Source organism: Acomys minous (genome assembly GCF_964271855.1).
Source record: "Acomys minous genome assembly, chromosome: 20".
Taxonomy (NCBI): domain Eukaryota; kingdom Metazoa; phylum Chordata; class Mammalia; order Rodentia; family Muridae; genus Acomys; species Acomys minous.
The window spans coordinates 8,919,538-8,943,478 of record NC_140502.1 but is presented as its reverse complement, the minus strand read 5'-3'; the positions used below and the strand labels follow the sequence as shown (position 1 = coordinate 8,943,478).

The window sequence follows — 23,941 nt, the reverse complement described above, 5'->3', positions numbered from 1 at the left end:
GCCTCCCGAGTGCTGGGATTAAAGGTGAGCGCCACCATGCCCGGCCATCCTTCTGGTTCTTAATCATTTCACTTAGAGCCATTTGTTGAAGGTACAGCCATGGCTTTTCACAGAGCATCATCATCATCACTTTCATTCCCTGTGTATGTACACCACATTTTCTTCAACTGTTTCAGACTTATTTCTCCATCATAGATCTTGTGGTGTGAGCTGCAATGGTTACATTAGTGCTGACATCTCACTTCCACACCATCTTACTGTGGTTCTGTTTGTAATTTCCCTTTTCTTTTCTTGTGAAACCGTCATGCTATTTTCAGAGAGGAAGATATTTTTTCCCTCTGGCTTCTACTTTTTTTTTAACTAGTCACACGGGGGAGGGGAAAGGGAAGGGCCCAGCATTTTCAAAATGATTCATTTATTTATTTATTTATTTTGTTTTTGTATTTTCCCTTTTGAGACATGCCTTCTCTGTGTAGTGCTAGCTGTCCTGGAACACTCTCTGTAGAGCAGGCTGGCCTTGAAGTCACAGAGATCCACCTGTCTCTGCCTCAAATGTGCTGGGATTAAAAGCATGCACCATCAGACTCAGTTCCACAATGATTCTGCCTCATTCACCTAGAGGCAGGATTCCTCAGAACAGCTGAAGCTGTGCATTCCACATTCTCATTAACCGTAAGAAAAGGATCCAATTTCTGCACACTTCTGAAAAAATTTTTTTTATATCTTTAAAAATCATCATCTGGGGTCAGTGGTTACAGACACTTGCTACTGATTCTGACAACCTGAATTTGATTCCTTGGGGAATACATAGTAAAAGGAGGAAACTGAGTTCAGCAAGTTGTCCTCTGACTACTACACACACTGTGATACCACACACTGTGACACACACACACACACACACACACACACACACATCAAGACCTCTCTCTCTCTCTCTCTCTCTCTCTCTCTCTCAGTTCATTGAGACAGGGTTTCTCTGTGTAGCCTTGGCTGTCCTGGACTTGCTGTTCAGACCTCCCCAAGTGCCAAATCAATATTATTTAATCGCCAAAGCCATTATCCAATAGCAGGACACACACAATGTGTGAACATCTGGTCGAGCTTTTTGCAAACATAACACTAAACATTTAGTGGGGACTTTATGATTCTAGTAAAGGCAATGTGAGCTCTGGGCATTGAAATGTCTTGGTGAATGGTTGGTGGCCATTACTTTCTACAATGGGGAGTGACATGTACAATCTTATCCTTCTATATTTACAGAGTGACAAAGAAGTCAAGGAATAAGCTCTGTTATAGCCGAGCTTAGGAGCCCAACACATTCTGTAGACTCTGATATCATCTTGTGAAGCCAATTACTATTGGAGAGGATGGAAAGTTCATGAGAAACCTCTTCCTCTTTATATTGGGAAACTCCGAAATCTTGTGATGAGCACCAGTTCCTGCATCCTGTCTGTTGTGTCTGCTGCAGGACTTCAATTCAGGTCAGCCTCCTGGAGCCTGGGTCATGTCTCTTCATCTTGCCACTGTGCTGGCCCTGGGTGAGTTCTGTCAGAAATGGAGGGATAGAGAATGTGGTTTAAGGAAGGTAGTCTATTCATGCTCAGGCCTGAAACCAGCCAAGGAGATTCTGGAGACCCCCCGGGAGGACAACTCTGCAGATTTATTGCCAAGAACAGGCATGGAGCATGTGGCCAAGTTCAGCTTTAAGAGAAGTTAGGAAGAGTTGTTTGGAAGTGAAGGTGACTCTGGGACATTTGTTTTTTTCCCCAAATGTTGGTGGGTGAACCTGGGGCCTCATGCATGCTAGGTAAGCACACTACCATCTAATTGTATTCCCTACACCCCAACTCTCTTAATTTTTTTTAAGATCATAAGGTTTTGTATTGTTTAGTACCCTTGTTAAAAATTTTTTTCTTTTTTTCTCCTTTATTAATTTATTCTTGTTACATCTCAATGGTTATCCCCTCCCTTGTATCCTCCCATTCTTCCCTCCCTCCCATTTTCCCCTTACTCCCCTCCCCTATGACTGTTCCTGAGGGGGATTACCTCCCCCTGTGTATGTTCATAGGGTATCAAGTCTCTTCTTGGTAACCTGCTGTCCTTCCTCTGAGTACCACCAGGTTAAAAAAATACCTTTTATTAGTTTTTAGAGTTCCTTAAATTACTCTCCTTCAACTCTTCCAAGATCTACCTCTTTTCCCTACACAGTCAGCTTTATTCAATTTTTGTACTCCTTTTTAGACAAAGTTGTGTTGACCAAATATTCCTGGGTGTGTGGTCTAGCACTGGAGCATGGTTGCCTTACAAGGGCTACAAATTTTATTTTATTTTATTTTATTTTGGGGGGGGGCAGGCTCTTACTATGTAGCCCTGGTTATTTTGGAACTCGTTTTCCCAGGCAGGCCTCAAAGCCACATAGCCATTTGTCTCTGCCTCCCAAGCACTGTGACTAAAGGTGTGCACCATTAAGAGCAGCTCTAGGGGCTACAATCTTATAGTAAACTGACTCTTCCTCTCTCAGCAGCCAGTAATTTCTGCTGGCTCCAAAGCTGAAAGCAACGAATGTAGGGCTAACTTCCCTTCCAATTCTGGTACTTTATATAGCTTGGCCGTGCACAGGTCTTGTGTTTGCTGTCACAACGGTAGTGAGTTTATATGTGCAGTTGCCCTCTGTGTTCAGAATACACTCTAGTCTCTGAAGTCATCTACTGCTTCTGGCTCTACCATTATTTACATCCCTTCTTCCCAAATGTTCCCTGAGTCTTGGGAGGAGGATGTGTGTAGTACCTTTGCTTCCTTTAAGGCTGAGCATTCTGTGGTCTATTTTTCACTGCATCTTGGCCACTTCTGGGGCCCTGTGTTAATCTACATTTACTGCTAATAGAAACTTCTCAGATGAAGGTTGGGAGATGCATTAATCTATGGGCATAATGATAAACAAATTGCTGTTATTAGATGTATTTAAAAATACATTTTTGAGAATTTCATAGGTGCGTGCAGTGTATTTTGACCATATTCGCCCCCCATTTTTGCATTTACCTCCCATATACTACTTCCTTATCCCAACTTTGTTTCATCTTTTTAAGAATTTTATTTATTTATTCACCTTAGATCTTGGTTATAGCCCCATATTTCTTTTTTAAATATTTTATTAATTTATTTATATTACATCTACATTGTTAGCCCATCTCTTGTATCCTCCCATTCTTCCCTCCCTCCCCCTTTCCCCCTACTCCCCTCCCCTATGACTGTGACTGAGGGGGACCTCCTCCCCCTGTATATACTCATAGTGTATCAAGTCTCTTCTTGGTATCCTGCTATCCTTCCTCTGAGTGCCACCAGGTCTCCCCATCAAGGGGACGTGGTAAAAAATGTAGGCCCATACTTCTTAACCTCTCAGTCACACCCCCTCACTTTTCCCCATTCCCAACCCCTTATTCCTCAGAAAAGGGAGCCCCCATTCCCATCCATGCCAGCTCATCAAGTCCCATCAGGAATGACCTTGTCCTCTTCCCCTATAGCTTGGTATGGCAGTCCTGCCAAGGGAAAGAAACTGGAAAGCTGGCAAGAAAGTCCATGTCAGAGAGAGCCCCTGTTCCCCTTTCTAGGGGACCCACATGAAGCCTGAGGTGCCCATCACCTACATCTTCGTAGGATGCCTAGGTACAGTCCATGTAAGGTCCTATGTTGGTACTTTAGTCTCAGCAAGCCCCTCTGAGCCCTGGTGAGTTGGCTCTGTTGGTCTTCTGGTGAAGCTTCTGTCATCTCCAGGTCTTTTTTTTTTTAATCCCTTCACTTTCCCACAAGGCTTCCTACACATTGGCCAATGTTTGGTTGTGAGGCTCAGCACCAGTTTTGAGGTGCTGCTGCATGAAGCCTCTCAGAGGAAACTTCTGCTTGAATGCTGTTTGCAGATATCGTTAGTAGTGTCATGGGTTTGTTCTCTTCTGTGGGGTGGGTCTTGGGTTGGGTTAGGCATTTGGTTGGACCTTCCCTCAATCTCCGCTCTATCTGTACTATCTTTATCCCTGCACATCTTGTAGGCAGGGTGATTATTGAGTCAAAGTTTGTGGCTGGGTTGGTGTTCCTCTTCTATTAGGAGACTTGCCTAGTTAGACAATATCCGCTTCAGTCTCTATAACCCCTGCTATTAGAAGTTTCTGCTAGAGACCTAGCCAATGGACAGGACATTCTCCACTGTTGAGTGGTGAGTGAGGTCTGACTCTGGGGCCCCATTTCTGACCATGTCCCCTTGATGGGGTGGCCTGGTGGCACTCAGAGGAAGGATAACAGGTCACCAAGAAGAGACTTGATACCTTATGAGCATATACAGGGGGAGGAGGTCCCCCTCAGTCACAGACATAGGGGAGGGGAGTAAGGGGAAAATGGGAGGGAAGGAGGAATGGGAGGATACAAGGGATGGGACAACCTTTGAGATGTAATGTGAATCAATTAATAAAAAAACAAGTTTCTGCTAGGGTCCCTCTCATATCCCCTAGGGTGCCTATCCTGACTTAGAGCTTCCTCTTGTCACAATGATGCCCTGGCCCAGTTTTTCTTTTCTCTATAGGCCCTTTTATCTTCCTCTCCCACGCTCCCTAGGTCTGACCTCCAGTGTCATATCTTCCTGTGTTACCTCTCCTTCTTTGTTCCCTCTCTTCGACGACTACATCTATCTATTCAATTTGTGGTTCTGAGTGAAATCTAAGCATCCTCCCTTGGATTCTCCTTGTTACTTATCTTCTTTTGGTCCATGCAATGTATTATGTTTATCCTGTACTGTATGACTGAAATTCACTTATAAGTAAGTGTATATCATGTGTATCTTTCTGGGTCTGGGTTAACTCACTCAGGATGATTGTTTCTAGTTCCATTCATTTGCCTGCATATTTCATGTTTTCTTTGTTTTTAATAGCTGGGTAGTATTCCATTGTGGTAAATGTAGCACAGTTTTTTTGTATCCATTCTTTGGTTGAAGGACATCTAGGTTATTTCCAGATTCTGGCAATTATGAATAAGGGTGCTCTGAACATAGTTGAGCAAGAATCCGTGTATGGTGGAGGTTCTTTTAGGTGTATGACCAGTGGTACAGCTGTGACTTAAGGCAGAGCTATCCCCAGTTTTCAGAGAAAACACCAGATTGATTTCCAAAGTGGTTGTACACCACTTTGCACACTCCTACCAGTAATGGAGGAATGTTTCCCTTTCTATACATTCTTTTAAAAATTTTTGTATTAATTTATTCATATTACATCTCGATTGTTAGCCCTTCCCCTGTTTTCTCACATTGCTCCCTCCCTCCCACTTCCCCCCTTCTCCCCTCCCCTATGTCTGTGATTGAGGGAGACCTCTTCCTCCTATATATGCTCTTAGAATATCAAGTCTCTTCTTGGTAACTTGCTATCCTTCCTCTGAGTGCCGCCAGGCCTCCTCATCTAGGGGATGTGGTCAGAAAAGAGGCACCAGTGTTCATGTGAGAGTCAGATCTCACTCTCCACTCAACGGTGGAGAATATCCTGTTCGTCGGCTAGGTCTTGGTAGGGGTTCGAAGTTTACTGTCTATATTCTCCTTGGCTGGTGCTTTAGTTTGAGGCGGACCCCAGGACCCAGATCTGCCTGTCATACTGGAGGGGGAGACCTGGTGGCACTCAGAGGAAGGACAGCAGGTTACCAAGAAGAGACTTGATACCCTATGAACATATACAGGAGGAGGTAATCCCCCTCAGGAACAGTCATAGGGGAGGGGAATAAGGGGAAAATGGGAGGGAGGGAAGAATGGGAGGATACAAGGGATGGGATAACCATTGAGATATAACAAGAATAAATTAATAAAGGAGAAAAAAATAAAAATAAAATAAAATAAAAAGTGTTTATAACCACCAAAAAAAAAAGTTCTTCTTGTAGGTTTCCAGGACCCTGTGAATCTTACTATTTCCCCATTCTTCCATGCTACTCTCGCCTAAAGTCTCAATAGGATGTCCTCTCCTCTGACCCACATTCTTGCCCTTTCTATACATTCCTGCCAGCATGTGTTGACACTTGAGTTTTTGATCTTAGCTGTTCTGATGGGTGTAAGACGGACTCTTAGAGTCCTTTGATTTGCATTTCCCTGATGATTAAAGACATTGAACATTCCTTTAAGTGCTTCATGGTCATTTGAGATTCCTCTGTTGAGAATTCTGTTTATCTCTGGGCCTCATTTTTAAAAATTGAGTTATTATGTTTGTTGGTGTTTAATGTTTTGATTTCTTTATATATTTTGGATATTAGCCCTTTGTCAGATGTAGTATTAATGAAGATTTTTTTCCCAATCTGTAGACCATCATTTCATTTTATTGACAGCATCCTTGGCTTTACAGAACCTTTTCAGTTTCTGTCAGAGTCTCTCTGCTCTGTCAAGATCCAGGATAGGATCTGGTACTTCCTCTTCACTTTATCTGTTGGAGCACTGAGCTGATGGCTTTGGCAACTGATCATGATTGAAAGAAGAAAGAGGGGAGGGAGGGAGCCCAGGGTTCTTCTTTACAGAGTGACTGTACTCCAATTAAGGAAGAAAACTTAAAGTGATCACATTTTTTCCTGTAGCCAGAGCTCTAAAAGTAGGCTTTGGCCAAAACTGCAGAGGGTTGTAAGAAGAGGTTCTTTCATCTGAAGATAGGCCTCTTTGTGGAGATCTCTGGTAAGCTAAAGTATGCCTCCTTGTCGGAGAGGGTTGATTGGAGTTCTGAGTCTGCTAAGTTATTTGTGGATCTACTGGGGGAATAGAAAGCAAGACAGAAAGAGAAAACGAACCACTCTCATGCACATCCATTGAAGAGGAAATGGTGGGTGAAGTTAAAGATTTCAACTTCAACACTGTTTATCGTCTTGTTACAGTATTTATACCTCCGAGAAAAAGGAATTACTTCATAGTCAATAAAGAAATTAATCACAAAAACAGGTGAATTCTAAATTATGGCAGGTTACATATTTTGAACTAATCGACTCTTAGCCATGTATCCATTTCACGAGTTCATAGTGAGTTTAGAATGACAAAAGGTGACAAGGACTAAAGTTTAATGGGGTCTAAAAGTTATGAGAATATGTCTTTTCAGCTAGGGCCATACCTGCCTACACAATTGCCAGCTATCCCTTAGTTTATTATGAGTTCAAGGACAATGATTTTTATCTGTCTTTCGCTCCAGGAAACAAAGAAAAATTAAAATGACAGCATATAATGCCATAAGATGACATGGTGTACGGAACTGTAACAGAACAGTTTGTATATTTGGACATTAAGATTTGTAATTAATTGAAACATTTCTAGGTAATCCCATTGTATTTTTGCGTTCATGGGAGTTTAAGCTAACATCACTATGCTTACGGCGTATACTAGGGTTCATTGTGTCATCTGAAGTGAAGGTTTGTCTGAGGCCAAAAATCTGCCTTGTGGCTGGTTCTGAGGATATGTTAGAGTTATTAAAAAGCAAGAAGTAGGATTATGCTCTGAGATTAATGTGGAGCAGGAATGGCTGGGTTGTGATGGGAGGCCTGATGTCCTCACCTACATAAGCAAACCATGTGGTAAATGCCCTTCTCACTAGGTAATTCTCTTTCAGTGCTGTGCCTGGGATGGAAAATTAACGCAACGCATGGTGAGTCATGTCTTAAGTTTCTTCTACACTCATGGGCAACCTTGAAGAGGATCATGTCCACCTGGGAAGTCTGGAGGATAAACCTTGTATATTCCCTGTTATCATAGACACTTCCAAACATGCCAACTTCATCTCTCTTCCCCTACCCCACTTGCATTTCTTTGTTATCTTGTTTAAAATATTTTTAATTGAAAAAATAGGTATATATTTATGGAATGCAACACGCTGTTTTGATGTGTATTTATATTACGCTAAGATTAAATGAGGCTAAGTTACATGTAAGCCATCTCTGACACTCATCAGTTTTTACATTGAGAATGTTATGTGTCTACCATTATTGGAATTTTGAAACAAACAACCTGTAATTGTCATGCATGAGAGGCCTTGAGAAATGTATTTCTTCTGTCTAAATAAAAATTTGTACCTTTGACCAGCATCTTCTCTTTCTCCATCCACCCTCCCCTTACTCCCATTCTAACTATCTCCGAGGTTACATTCCATATATAAGTGAGATGCTGTGGTATAGGTTTTTCTGTGACTGGCTTATTTCACTTAACATCTCCATATTCATTGTGGTCGTCACCATCATCCTCAGCTCCTTTCTGAGGTGTGACCAACATTCTAACATGCTTGTACATCACACTTTGTTTTTTGTTTTTGTTTTTTTTTTTTTTAAAAACTATGTACTCACTGACAGTTGCTTTGATTCTGTCTCTTCTTCTTTACTGGGAGTCATGTTGTAGAGACAATGGGCTATTTCTGAAGACAATTCTATTCAGTAGGACCAAGACCTTTGTTCGGATGCCCTTAGGAAAGCCTTGGCAGTCCCCAAAATAAAGCCTGAGAATTCACAACTGATCATCTTCCTACGCAGAATATGTCACTAAGTCCTTGATTCTGACCAGTTCAATTTTCTTATTAATTAATTAATTAATTAATTAATTAATTTATCACTTTACAGCCTGATCCCAGTCACCTCCCCCCTCTCCTCTCAGTTCCACTCTCACACCCCCTTCCCTTCTTTGCTCCCCTCTTTCCTCAGAGAAATGGAGCCCCCAAGTGGTACCAACCTGCCCTGCCACCTCAAGTCCCAGCAGAGCTTAAGTGCATCTCCTCCTACTAAGGCCAGACAAGGGAGCCCAACTAGAGGAAAGAGATCCAAAGACAGGCAATAGAGCCAGAGACAAAGTCTGTTAGTTTACTAGTTTGTTTGCTCTGAGACAGAGTCTCACTGTGTGTCCCTGACTATCCTGTAACTTGCTATGTATACCAGGCTGACATAGAACACACTGCTTGTGCCTCTTGAGTATTTGGATGAAATGTTTGCACCATCACACCAAGCCTCAAGTCGTTTTATCTCCTTTCATAAATTTCTGATTTCTTTTCCCTATGTTTGTCCTTTCTCCACTCTTTGCTGTCTTTTCCCTTGATTCCTCAGCTTGTCTACACCTCCTATGGCTCTCACTCATTTTGGCACTGCTAAGATTGTTTCTTGCCATGCAGAAGCGCAAATAGTATCTACTTTCAACAGTTTGAAGGTTCCATCCAGCAGCTTTTAATTATGTTTTATGCTAGATATAGCATATTTTTAAAAATCCTTTTACTCCCCAACACGTCTTCTCTCATATGTCACATCCAGTCTTCAGTTCCCCCCTCTCCCATATTGACTTCCTCCAGAAAACGGGCTGGTTTCCCAGGGACAACAACCAAAAATGACACAACAGGCTACAATAAGACAGGGACGTGTCATCACATGAAGGCTGTACAAAGCAATCCAGTAGGAAGAAAGAGACCCACAAGCAGACAAAAGTGTCATATACAGCCCCAGCTACACTGGTAGGATTACCACAAGGGCATCAAACTACTTATAACACAACACAACACAACACAACACAACACAACACACACAGATATGCGGAGGACCTAGGACAGACTTCTATAAGCTCCCTGATCTCTGTGAGACCCTGTCATCCCAGTCAGCTGATTCTGTTCGCTATGTTCTTATAAATTCCTGGGAGTTTCCATTTTCCTGCTTCTGACTTGATCCAGAGATGCCCCCCACCCCCAATGATTTCCATTCTCTCTCTCAGTCCTTTCACCCTCCATCCTTTCCACACTTATCTCTCCTGTAATCTTCTCCAACCCTCTCTCGCCCAGTTCCCTCACTCTATTTACCTCTGACGTCTATTTTATTTCCCTTTCTAAGTGAAACTCAAGCATTCTCCCTTGCACCCTCCTTGTTACATAGCATCTTTGGGTCTGTGCATTGTTAGCATGCTTATCCTGTACTTTATGGCTAACATCCATATATAAGTGAATACATTCCATGCGTGTCTTTCTGGGTCTGGGTTATTTCAGTCAAGATGATATTTTTCAGATCCATCCATTTGCCCGAAACTTTCTCAATGTTCTTGTTTTTAATAGCTGAGTTGCATTCCATTGTATAAATGTACCACAGTTAGTTTATGCAATATTTGGTTGAGGGATATCTAGGTTGTTTTCAGGTTCTGGTTATTGTGAATGGAGCTGCCATGAACATAGTTGAGCAAGTGTCCTTGTGGTATGGTGGGGCATCTTTTGGGTATATGCCCAGAAGTGGTATAGCTGGGTCTTGAAGGAGAACTATTACTGATTTTGTGATAAACCGTCAAATTTGTTTCCAGAGTGGTTGTACAAGTTTCCATTCCAACTAGCAATGGAGGAGTGTTTCACTTTCTCCACATTCTCACCAGCATTTGCTGTCTCGAGTTTTTTTTTTTTTTTATCTAAACAACTCTGATGGGGGGTAATATGGAATCTTGGAGCCATTTTGATTTGCATTTCCCAGATGACAAAGGATGTTGACCATTTCTTTAAGTGAGTATCAGCCATTAGATATCTTTCTGTTGATAATTCTGTTTATGACTGTACCCCATTTTTCAATTGGGTTACTTGGTTTGTTGGAGTCTACTTTCTTGAATGTATTACATAGCTTGTATGTTAATCCTCTGTTGGATATAGGTTTGGTGAAGATCTTTGCTAATTCTTTTTTTTGTTATTTCAAGACACTTTATTTTCAAAATGGGTCACAACACAAGCTTTTGGCCCATTCTGCCAATGTACAAGCCACAAATGCTTGCTCAGCAGCTGAGGGGGCACTCATTAGTCTCATGTCTGAAAAGTGAATAAAAACCCATATAAGAGGAAGGACAGCAGGTTACCAAGAAGAGACTTGATACCCTATGAGCATATACAGGGGGAGGAGGTCCCCTTCAGGAACAGTCATAGGGGAGTGGAATAAGGGGAAAATGGGAGGGAGGGAAGAATGGAAGGATACAGGGGATGGGATAACCATTGAGATGTAACAAGAATAAATTAATAAAAAATTAAAAAAATAAAAATAGTGATAAAAAGAATATTTTCCCTAAAAAAACAAAAACAAATATTCAAAGTTTCCATAGGAACACAGGTAAGTGTGACCCTATCTCCTAGCCTTTCATACTGCATTGGTGCTGACCCTACTCTTACAAGACATTCCAAAACTAGCATAGTTAAGTTAAATGGTGCCCCCAAATCCCTTATTTTTTTAGTGTAATTTTTCCTTTATTAATTTATTCTTGTTACATCTCAATGGTTATCCCATCCCCTGTATCCTCCCATTCCTCCCTCCCTCCCATTTTCCCCTTATTCCCCTCCCCTATGACTGTTCCTGAGGGGGATTACCTCCCCCTCTATATGATCATAGGGTATCAAGTCTCTTCTTGGTAACCTGCTGTCCTTCCTCTGATTGCCACCAGGTCTCCCCCTCCAGGGGACATGGTCAAAGGTGAGGCACCAGAGTATGTGAGAAAGTCATATTCCACTCTCCACTCAACTGTGGAGAATGTTCTGTCCATTGTCTAGATCTGGGTAGGGGTTTAAGGTTTACCGCCTGTATTGTCCTTGGCTAGTGCCTTAGTTTGAGCGGGACCCCTGTGCCCAAATCTGCCTATCATAATGTTCTACTTGTAGGTTTCTAGGACCCTCTGGATCCTTCTACTTTGCCATTCTCCCATGCTTCTATCATCTAGAGTCCCAATAGAATGTCCTCCCCTCTGTCTCAGTTTCCTGGTAAGTGAAGGCTATTGTGGGACATGCCCCTTGGGCTAATATGCAGATATAAGTGATTATATACCATTTGAGTCTTTCTGCTTCTGGGTTAACTCACTCATTATGATCATTTCTAGCTCAATCCATTTATCCACAAATTTCGGGAATTCCTTGTTTTTAATAGCTGAGTAGTATTCCATAGTGTATATGTACCACAGTTTCTTTATCCATTCTTCTACTGATGGACACTTAGGCTTTTTCCATGTTCTGGCTATTATGAATAAGGCTGCTATGAACATGATTGAGCAAATTTTCTTGTTGTGTGCTGGAGCATCTTCTGGGTATATTCCAAGGAGTGGAATAGCTGAGTCTTGAGGAAGCCCTATTCCCATTTTTCTGAGATAGCACCAGATAGATTTCCAAAGTGGCTGTACTAGTTTGCATTCCCACCAGCAACGAAGGAGTGTTCCTCTCTCTCCACATCCTTGCCAGCCAAATCCCTTAATTCAAGCTAAACTTTCAGGTAAGAGCTACAAGAATGGCATCTACACATTGATACTAGCAGAAACACAGGCTGCTGGGTGATGGTCCATCCCACTCTCCTGGGCACAAGACATAGGCAGAGTGCCAACATCCTGCTCCTCCACTTCCGGTGGGAAGCCATGGCTCTGGACCTGCTTCATGAGTTGCCACATTGGCCGTGACATTACATGGTAGATGGTCGACCTCTGGAACCCATTGAAAGTAGAAGCAGCAGCAATGGTGTATGGACCCATGTTCTCAAAGAGTATCCAGTCACCCACATGCATCTCAGGCAGGTTACAGTGCTCCACGATCTTGTCAAGGCCATCATACGTTGTTCCCCAGATGCTGAGTGAGGAATACTTCTCATCTGGCTTGGGTCTCTCCTGCTCTTTTCCAATTCTGTAGGCTGCCATTTTGTTCTATTGACAAGTGTCCTCTGCCTTATAGAAGAGTTTCAGTTTTATGAGGTCCCATTTATTAATTGTTGATCTCAGTTCCTGAGCTGTTGGTACTTGGTTCAGAAAGTTGTCTCTTGTACTGATGTGTTTAAGGCAACGCCTCACTTTCTCCTCTATTAGATTTAGTATCAGGTTTTATGTTGAAGTTTTTGATCCACTTGGACTTGACCTTTTTTGCTGTGATGTGTATGTATCTATTTGCATTCTTCTACATGTGGACATCCAAACAGATCGGCTTATTTGTCAAAAATGAAATGTCCATAGGTATGTGGGTTTGTTTCTGTGTCTTTTGATCTCCTTGAGCAATCTGCTTGTTTTTTTTTTTTTTGCCAATACTATAAAGTTTTTTTTCCTTTCCTTTTTTTTTTTTGTCGAAAATCAAGTGACCATATGTGTGTGGATTCATATCTGGGTCTTCAATTCGATTCCACTGATCAACCAGCCTGTTGCTGTGCCAGTACCATGCTGGTTTAATTACTATTGCTTTATACTACAGTTTGAGATCAGGTATGGAGACTCCTCCAGAGCACCTTTTATTGTACAAGATTGTTTTAGCTATTCTGGGTTTTTTGTTTCTCCATATGAAGTTCAGAATTGAACTTTCAATGTCTTTAAAAAATTGTGTAGGTATTTTGATAGGGATTGCATTGAATCTGTAGATTGCTTTTGGTAGGATGGCCATTTTTATTATGTTAATTCTCCCGATCCATGAGCAAGGAAGATCCTTCCATCTTCTCATGTCATCTTCAATCTCTTTCTTTAGAGTTTTGAAATTTTTTTAAACAAGTCCTTCACTTGCTTAGTTAGAGTAACTCCTAAGTACTTTATATTGCTTGTGGCTAATGTGAAGGGTGTAGTTTTCCTAATTTCTTCCTCTGCAAGCTTGTCATTTGTGTATAGGAAGGCTACAGACTTTTTCGAGTTAATTTTGTATCCAGCCAATTTGCTGAGGGTGTTTATCAGCTGTAGGAGTTCTCTGGTGGAATTTTGGAGGTCAATTATGTACACTATAATATCATCTGCAAATAGGGATAATTTGACTTCCTCCTTTCCCATTTGGATCCCCTTGATCTCCTTTTGTTGTCTTATTGCTCTGGCTAGAACTTCGAGTACTATATTGAAGAGATATGGAGAGAGTGGGCAGCCTTGCCTTGTTCCTGATTTTAGAGGAATTTCCTTGAGTATCTCACCATTTACTTTGATTTTGGCTATTGACTTCCTGTATATAGCCTTTATTATGTTGAGGAAAGTGCCTCGTATTCCCGATCTCTCTAAGACTTTAAACGTGAATGGGTGTTGGATTTTATCAAATGCTTTCTCTGTGTCTAAAGAGATGATCATGTGTTATTTTTTTTTACTTTCAGTTTGTTTATATGGTGGATGACATTGATGGATTTCCGTATATTAACCCATCCCTGCATGCCTGGAATGAAGCCTACTTGGTCATGATGAATGATGTCTTTGATGTGCTCTTGTATTCGTTTTGTTTACTTTTGCTCCATAGTTGTATCTTGAGATCAGTGATGATGAAGCCTCTGGAAGTTCTGTTATTGCATACGACTGTTTTTAAGATTTTTTTCTTTTCCAGTATGAGTTCAATATTGTTTCTAGTTAGAACTTTAAGTACTATAATGAACAGATATGGAGGGGGGGCCCAACATTGATTGTTTTTGGCTTTAATGGATATTTTCTCCATTTAAGTTGATGTTGGCTATAGCTTTTCTGCAGATTGTCTTTATTATGTCTAAGTATGTGCCTTGTATCCCTGATCTATCCAAGACTTTTATCAGGAAGTTGTGTTAGATTTTTTTCAAAGGCCTTTCTAGCAGCTAATGAGATGATCATGTGATTTTTTTCTTTCAGTTTGTTTATATAGTGGATTACATGGACAGATTTTTATATCCCGAATCATCCCTGCATTTCTGGGATAAAGCTTAGTCGATCACCACTGATGATTTTTTGATATGTTCTTCAATTTGGTTTATGAGTATTTTGTTGAGTATTTTATCATCAATGTTCATGAGGGAAATTAGTATATTATTTTCTTATTTTAAATTTTTTTGTTTGTATATCAGAGTGACTTGTGTCCTCATAAAGTGAATTTAGCAGTGTTCTTTCTGTTTCAATTTTGTGGAATAATTTGAGGAGTACTGCTATTAGCTCTTCTTTGAGAGTATTGTAAAGTTTTGTACTAAAAACACCTGGTCCTGACTTTTTTTGGGTGAGAGACTTTTAATGACTGCATCTATTGCATTAAGGGTTACAGGTCTATATAAATTGTTTGCCTGTTCTTGATTTAAGTTTGGTAAGTGGTATCTATCTAGAAAATGGTTTCTTTTTTTATGTTCCTTTTTTTATTTTTAAAACATTCTGTTGCTTTTTTTTAAATTTTTTTCTCCTTTATTAATTTATTCTTGTTACATCTCAATGGTTATCCCATCCCTTGTATCCTCCCATTCTTCCCTCCCTCCCATTTTCCCCTTATTCCCCTCCTCTATGACTGTTCCTGAGGGGGATTACCTCCCCCTGTATATGTTCATAGGGTATCAAGTCTCTTCTTGGTAACCTGCTGTCCTTTCTCTGAGTGCCACCAGGTCTCCCCCTCCAGGGGACATGGCCAAAGGTGAGGCACCAGAGTATGTTTATTTCTCTATTGACATCAAAGTCTTTTTCAGTAGGAAGTTGTTCAGTTCCATGAGTTTGTAGGCTTCTTGTTGTTTCTGGCATTGCCGATATCTAGCTTTAATCCATGATGGCCTGACAAGATACAGGGAATTATTTCAATTTTCTTGTATCTGTTGAGACTTGATTTATGACCAAGTATGTGGCCAATTCTTTTTTTTTGGTTGCCTTAAATACTTTATTATTCCAAGTTTCATGCATGTTTTCACTCACTTGTATTTAAAGATGAAAAGGAAAAAGATTCATTATCATAAATATGATGATCATATTACAAGAGCTTGTACTACATTAAGAAAGAAGAGTATTAATGGTACATCAGTTATAGTTTAAATATTAAAATGCTATCATGAGATGAAACAATAATTTTCAAATTTATTCCTTTGCATTATGGCCAGATATCTTAAAATCTTTCTAACTTTACTTATAAATTAGTGTATTAAGCAGGCTTCTGCAAAGTGACACCCAATGCAATGGATATACATACTTTAAAAAAAAAGAATTGTTAGATTGCCTTAACAAGAGAGGCTGAATTGGGCAAAAAAATAACCATGGGTATACTGTTGTGTCTCAGAGCCCAGTAACTTCTTGGTCCATGAACCTGCATGCTTCAGAAGGCTTAGTCTGTTGCTCACTGTCAGTCCAATCTGGATTCTGAAGGAGCTACAGTTTGAAGTCGGTGGCCAATTCTTGAGAAGGTGCTGAGAAATAGGTATATTCTTTAGTGTGTTGGTGAAATGTTTTGTGCGTATGCTAGTTCCATGTGAGTCATAATGCTATGTTATGAAGCTAATAAAAATTAACTCCAGTATTTTTTTTGGTTTAGATTTTGTCTGGATGATCTGTCCATTGGTGAGAGTGAGGTATTGAAGTCTCCAAAGTATTAGTGTGTGAGATATGATGTTTCTTTTAGAACTGTGGGTGGCCTCACATTGCAGGCATGTTAAGCACTGAAACATCACTGTGGTGGATTTTTTCCTTTGATGAATATGAAATGTCTTTCACCATCTCTTCGAATTGATTTTGATTTGAAGTCTATTTTGGTAGACACAATTAAGCTTAGTTGTTTAGGGCTTAAGATGTTATTAGGTCTAGATAGATGTTTTAAGTTGATAGAGATGAGATATGATAGATACTGATTTACGTTTAGAATTTTACACTCACCAAGATAGGAAATATATTTTCTTCAAGGTTGTCAAATACAAATAACCAAAACATTATGAATGTAACATTAGTATAATTCCTGATTGTTTTGTGGTACCTCTTGCTGTATATAGTTTATCTTATATATGTGTCATAATATAAATGTATGTGTAAAAAATAAAAATGAGAGAAAAAAAGAATAGCCACACCAAGTTTCTACTTGGGTCCATTTGCTTAGAAATCTTTTCCCAACACTTTACAGTGACATAATATCTATCTTTGATGTTAAGGTGTTTTTTTGTATGCAGCAGAGGATTCATTCTATGTTAGTATGTATTCTGTTAGCCTGTTCTTTTCTCTGGGAATTAAGTCCATTGATATTTAGAGATACTGATGACCAATGGTTAATTCCTGTTATTTTGTTGTTGTGTTGTTGTTGTTATTGTTGTTGTTGTTGTTGTTAGTGTATGTGTGTGTGAGAGAAAGAGACATAGATAGAGATAGATAGATAGATAGATGATAGATAGATAGATAGATAAGAGGAGAACTTCCCTTCTTATGGTTTTGCTGATGTGGAAGTCTTTACTGTGTTTTCATGAGTATGCTTAACATCCTTGCTTTGAAGTTTTCCTTCTAGTACTTTCTATAGGGCTGGATTTTTGAAAGATCTTGATTTAGCGTCACTTTGTAATGGAATACCTTGATTTTTCTATCTATGGTGATTGAAAATTTTGCTAGGTACAGTAGTCTAGGGTGATATTCATAGTCTTTTAGAATCTTCAAGACATCTGTCAAGGCCATTCTGTCTTTTAGAGTCTCTGTTGAGATGTTGGGTTTAATTCTGATAGGTCTCTCTTTGTGTGTTACTTGGTCTTTTCACTTGCAGCTTTTAATATTTTTTCTTTGTTTTATATGTATAGTGTTTTGATTGTTATTATTTTCTCTGGAAGCTTTTATTTCTGTTTTATCCTAGAGTCTTCACATGTGTCTCTTAACAGAGTTTTTTTTCCTGGCCTCAGAAACTGGGCATCATTACTACCTCTCTTCTATATTTTTCATAGCAGCCTTATTCATAATAGCCAGAACATGGAAACAGCCTAAGTGTCCCTCAATAGAAGAATGGATAAAGAAACTGTAGTACATATACACTATGGAATACTATTCAGCTATTAAAAACAAGGAATTCCCGAAATTTTTGGATAAATGGATTGAGCTAGAAATGATCATAATGAGTGAGTTAACCCAGAAGTAGAAAGACTCAAATGGTATATACTCACTTATATCTGCATATTAGCCCAAGGGGCATGTCCCACGAAAGCCTACACTTACCAGGAAACTGAGACAGATGGGAGGACATTCTAGTGGGACTCTAGATGAGAGAAGCATGGGAGAATGGCAAAGTAGAAGGATCCAGAGGGTCCTAGAAGCCTACAAGTAGAACATTATGATAGGCAGATTTGGGCCCAGGGGTCCCGCTCAAACTAAGGCACCAGCCAAGGACAATACAGGCGGTAAACCTTAAACCCCTACCCAGATCTAGCCAATGCACAGAACACTCTCCACAGTAGAGTGGGGAGTGGGATATGACTTTCTCACATACTCTGGTGCCTCACCTTTGACCATGTCCCCTGGAGAGGGAGACTTGGTGGCACTCAGAGGAAGGACAGCAGGTTACCAAGAAGAGACTTGATACCCTATGAGCATATACAGGAAGAGGAAATCCCCCTCAGGAACAGTCATAGGGGAGGGGAATAAGGGGAAAATGGGAGGTAGGGAGGAATGGGAGGATACAGGGGATGGGATAACCATTGAGATGTAACAAGAATAAATTAATAAAGGAGGAAAAAAAGAAAAAATTTGTTTTAATTAAAATATAATTACATAAATTTCCCATATCTATACTCCCTCTAACCTTGCTATGTCCTTCCATTCAGTGATCCTTCTCAAATTTATGGCCTCTTTTTCTTTATTTTTCCTCCATACCCATGGACACATATATTCAAAGAAATACACAAATGCAACCTGCTGTTTAGTTTTTTGTTACTAATGTGTGTGTGTGTGTGTGTGTGTGTGTGTGTGTTTAGAGATGACTCTCTTTGATGTTGGATAAGCAATTAAGGGGCTCATTTCTGACAAATACTAATTATCTCTCTCTCAGTAGTGATTAAATGCGTATACCTCTTTGACTAGGCATGGAGACCCATGAGATTTTCCTCAGCCATGCTGGGATGTCAACTGATGATGTCTTTGTTCAGGGAATGTTTAAATAGCCATATTGTTGATGTGTCATGGGTGTAGTTTTTCTGACACATCAATGTTGGATCCCCCATGTCCCTGTCTTCTAGGTATAAGAAATTTACTCCCATTTCTTGGGTCTCAGTGCAAGTTTCATGTTCCCTGTCATCTGGTCTCACCATCCTCTTGAGATTTCTATGCTCATCCCTCACATTCATCACAGTCTTATTCTAGTCACTCTATTGTATAATTTTTCTCTCAACATCAGTCTTTCCTCCCATACTTTCCCTTCAAATGGAAGCAATCCTATTTATTGTATAAATAAAACCATGGGATCATTGAAGACACCCCTAGAAGGTTTTCAAAATATTTGAAAGAACGAGTGAAGGAAGGAGAGAGATTTAGAGAATGTTGGTCTTTGTGTATAAAGTTTCATTTACCTATGTATAAGGCTAGTATGTCAACTATGCATAGTTGGTAGCACCTGTGTTTTTGTAAGCTTGGAAATTGATAAATGATGGTGGTAAGTGATTAATATTATCTTTAAAAACGTGTAACTTCACCTGCTAATCGATATTGATTATGTTGACCCAGCAGTTTCACAACATACATCACTTTCACAAAGCAGACACTGTGAACAGAGTAAATGTGAGCATGTTAAATTGTTCTCGACATAAGTATACATGCCTATGATTTTATCAAGTCCTCCTAAATCCAGACAATTAGAAGAAAATGGTCTTTTAAATCCCAATAACAGACTGCAAATAGGTGGAGAAAATGGTAGAGAATGCAAAGGTCCCTGAAATGAGCAGGGAGGCAGGGCACTCTGCCCCAGATGTGCTCAGACTAGGTCGCTCTGAGATTTCCTTGGATGGATCTTCTCCAGAAACAACATGTGCTTAGGTTTAGGATACTTATTAGTGAGGAGTATTCAAATGCACACAAAAGTGGGGATGTTATAATGATGGCATTTGATTATGTCTAGAGAACTCTAAATTTGGTAATATTATTGAATGGCGCACCTAATTAGGTTTTGTGCTATGGCAGTGTCCTTACTATGTACACTGAGACTCCTGCTCTGCTCTCTCCTAGGAGCTCAGTCTGTTCCCACCATCAAGGCTGAGCCAGGTCTTGTGATCCCTCAAGGGAGTCTTGTAACCTTTGTGTGCTCAATCGTCGGTGAATATGAGGGTGTCCGCCTGGAGAAAGATGGTCAAAACTTCATGGATAATAAGATTGATTCATCTTCTAAGAAAGAGAATAGATTCTTCCTCGGCCCAGTGAATGCATCTATTTCTGGACGATATAACTGTATCTATATGAACGGGCGCATCTGGTCTGATCGCAGTGAGAGTGTGGAGCTAAAGGTGACCAGTGAAAATATCACCCCCGGTCCTGCCCCAGGTCCAACAAAGACCTCAGGTTTGTTCTCAGTACTCTGGACTCTGACCCATAGCTGTTATTGCAGTCCTCAACATCCTTTGCTTTTTCTTAACCTCAAGGATCTGTCTCCCACCTTGCTCAGCACCAGCTGCCCCTCCTTGTTCTAACACCACAGATTCCCCGGAGCTTTGGTCTTACCGGACACTATAAATGACACAGATACATCTGCAGTCTGAGGGATAGGTAACAGAACTTTCACTGCTTAAGTGGGTAGCAACTGAGCCCCACCAGCAGTTGAAGATAGACTCCTCTCAAGGTGATGTATGTCTTTTCAGTGCACATGGTGGATTATCTTCTTTCCACTGAGTCAGAGCCTGCTTTGGCTGCAGGAACAAATCTCCTCTAGTGTGGTTCCATCTTACTAGGTAGGTAGTATGGTCCAAGGATGGCTGGTGGGCAGACCTGGACTAGTCTAGGCCTGAAATTGTCTCTGTGTCCTGGAGTGATGACCTAGGAAGAACTTCTATTCCACTTCCATGTCTTCCCAGGTCTTAAAAGGAGTTGCTCAGTGCAGATTCTGTGAGGCCAAGCAGAACAAGTGAGGGAGGAATCAAAGGAAAGTCCATTCCCCACCCACCACAGGTGGAATTGAGGAGGAGCTCTGTCAGATTTCATATTTTCCCTGTCCTATCCTTTCAGGCATCTCTTGTGGTTGGTCTGGAGTTGAGTGACAGGCAAGGTCTCCATTTTGGATCAATACTTAGGATGGAGAAGAGGTCTACAAAGCTCCTCTCATAAGCTCTCAATCCTTCATCCTTTTTCTTTGCTGGTGTAGTAGTTTATTAAGAGGTTATATATTAGGTTGATGTGACAACCATCCTACTGATTAGCTTCAGAACCAGATGTCAAGGTATCATTCATACTATTTTTTTGGTTGTTATTTTGTTTCTTCGTTTTGTTTTTAGGACCAGGTCCCTTTGTGTATCACTGACTGCCCCAGAACCCAATACATAGAAGGCTGACATTGAACTTAGAGAGAGTCTCTTTCCTTTGCTTCCTGAGTTCTGGGATTAAACGAGTGTACTACCATGCCCAGAGAACCTACTAGTTTAAATATGGAGAAATTTAACCTTTTTTTTTGGTCAAAGATACCACATTCTGAAGACTCTGCGAAGAAGCAGCTGCAGTCCCTGCAGCTACACTCTAGACCATAGGATGCATAATTCTGTGTTGACCTCTTGTGGCCGAGCCTCACTATACATATTGTGTGATGGAGCCAATTAGGGTAGTTAGAGTAGGCTAGCCAATTAGCCAGTTAGACTAGAACCTTGTCAGTGTAGGCTCTGAGATAGCCCAATGTATGTGCCTGACAATGAAGAATCCCCGAGAGGAAATTGACACGGGAAGAGTGTAACCTGTGAAAGGCAGTCAGTCCGGGTGGCCCTGTGATGTTGAACAAAATGAGGACAGATGGGATCTATCTTATGTGGTCCACCTGTGAGGTAGTACAGTGAGTGCATGGGTGGAGGAGGGTGCGTGTTAAAGTAGAGGATTGGATGAGCACTAGACGCTGCCTGCAGGGTATCAGGCAACAAGATAACATCGGAACTGAGCATCTTCCTGCCACAGGTTACCCTGAGGAACATACAGGATGAGATTTCTTGACCTCGGTGAGACACCAAAGTGGGTTTGTTGAGAGAGTTATGCTTCTTTTCCTGGTGGTTGTGAGCCTGTCTGCAAAGCTCTACAGAGTGTTATTGCCAATGCAATCTTACATGGTTTCACTCAAAAAGTTAGTGCCCTTAGCTATGGGAACCATGAATGTCATTAGCCACATATGACTGGTGAGTCCTTCGAAAGGACCTTGCAGGTGGTTATTGTGTCCCTGAGTACAAAAAAAGGTAGGCGCTACTAAACTGGTAATATAGGGGTACTGAGTTCATGTTTCAAGACTATGGGCTATGTGAAGTTTTATATAGTCACATGCTCATGAACAACACCCAGTACATGTGTGTGATATGAAGTAGGTGCTCAATAAATGCATGCTGCTGATAACCTGGTTACCATCTTTCCTAGATAATACACCTGGGCCGAAGACTGACAGCATGTATATTTGCATTATAGTCTTTGTGGTTTTCCTATTTTGCCTCTTCCTCCTCTTCAGCTTCTATAGGCAACACCAGAAAAAGCAGAGTAGGTATTGGTGGTGAGAGTTGGCTTTGGTGGACTGTTGGGAGTGCTGGGAAAAAAGACCTTCCTCTTAAATGTGAACAACTGACTATTTCCAGGGCTCCCAGACAGCAAGATCAAGCAGCAGAGACCACAACAACGGTGAGACCCCTGGAATGACTTCCATACTCTTGTCCAATCCTTTGCCTCCAGCCAGTCTCTAATGTTCATCTATCATTTCTGCTCAGGCTCAGCCTAGCTACTAATGACCTGGAGAGGACACCAGGTAAGGGATGTGAGGAGCAAGGAAGAGGTTACCCAGCCCACTGAGAAGCAATTGGGAAGGAAACCCTCTAGGGAAATTCTAAGGGTGGTGGTAGAATATAATGTGGTAATATTCTTTTCTACTGTCTATTAAAGTGAAATTATCCAATGTCTTCTTTTCTATAGACATACTCACAGATAACAGGCTTCCTGAGGACAGAAGAACAGAATCCTTGGTAGGGTTTTATGTGCATCATCTAGTGTTCACTAACAAAATGTGCCCAAACTTAGCAGCTTAATAACATGGTTTCAGTCTCTCAGGTAAGGAACCCAGGAGGGGACGAGTTAACAAAAATACTGACTACAGCTGTTGTCATATATAATGCCTAGTGGATAGAAGATTCATGTCCAGAGTAACACATTCTCACGGCTACAGGCAGGAGGGCTCTCCACAGCATATGGCCTCCCTCAGAGAGAGCATCTAAGAAATGAAAGGGCAGAAGTTATTTCTGATATGTCTTTGGGTCATATGATCCAACCCAGACACTCCTGGGAGGGAACTTCAGGATAACATGACTACAGTTCATAGAGCAGGTAGCTTCCTATTCTACACCTGTCCTAACTCTTTCTGGTCGTCTGGTCTTCTTTCTCTCAGACCCAAGTTGCGGGAGACCTTCAGGAGGTGACATATGCCCAGCTGGATCACCACTCCCGCACACAGAGGATGGGTGGAGCTGTGGCGCCACAGGGCACAGATAGCATGGTCAAATCCAGCATATATGCAGACATCATCAGACGCTGAGCCCGGGCACACCTGGAGACACACACACACACTCACTACTGAAAAAACCCTGAAACAGAAATTTAATGGCTCCTCTTTGGATTGCCCTCATGTGGAAAGCTAGCTAGCCAGTTCTGCTGGAGGGGGAGACTGGAGTTTGGAGGTCCCTGTTCCCCATCTAGGGGTTGTATTGTATAGACGATAGTATCCGTCCTTGGAAAGAGTATATTGCAGTAACCTTCAGAGCTCAGTTGCAATCACCCAGTTGTTCCTAAGGCACAGTTATAGCACAATAGCTGTTTCTACAGATCCTTCTACAGTCCATGTTGTAATTGTCCAGCTGCCTCTACATCTCCAGTTGTGTAATGAACCCAGTGAACACCAAAGGCTTCCCTGGATTCCCTTGCTGATTCTGACTGGGCTGTACTCACGCAGCTGAAAGCCAAGTCCCTTCTTTGTGTCAGGCCTCATGGGGTGCATCATGGGTGTTTTTGAAGATGGAGCATCTACAGTGTTTGTGGGTGTTGGACACACCGCTTGTAAGGACCCAAACTTTGCTTTTGTTGCTGTTCAGAAATAAATGGAGAAATGAGAGATACAGA

At 41.1% G+C, this 23,941-nt stretch overlaps 1 protein-coding gene across 4 annotated transcripts; it reads left to right on the top strand.

Moving 5' to 3' along the window:
• The first annotated feature begins 1,289 nt into the window (after window positions 1–1,289).
• LAIR1 (leukocyte associated immunoglobulin like receptor 1) lies at window positions 1,290–23,941 on the top strand. 4 transcript variants are annotated; one of them, XM_084770247.1, is made up of 8 exons: window positions 1,290–1,538; window positions 7,599–7,634; window positions 19,835–20,164; window positions 22,202–22,318; window positions 22,414–22,456; window positions 22,543–22,580; window positions 22,745–22,794; window positions 23,214–23,941. In XM_084770247.1, the coding sequence occupies exons 1-8, from the start codon at window positions 1,505–1,507 to the stop codon at window positions 23,358–23,360; spliced, it is 795 nt and encodes a 264-aa protein (XP_084626373.1). In that variant the 5' UTR covers window positions 1,290–1,504; the 3' UTR covers window positions 23,361–23,941. The 4 variants fall into 4 exon arrangements, with proteins under 4 accessions (XP_084626373.1, XP_084626375.1, XP_084626372.1 ...); XM_084770246.1 differs by lacking the exon at window positions 1,290–1,538 and adding an exon at window positions 1,576–1,807; XM_084770249.1 differs by lacking the exon at window positions 7,599–7,634 and having other exon boundaries at window positions 1,291–1,538.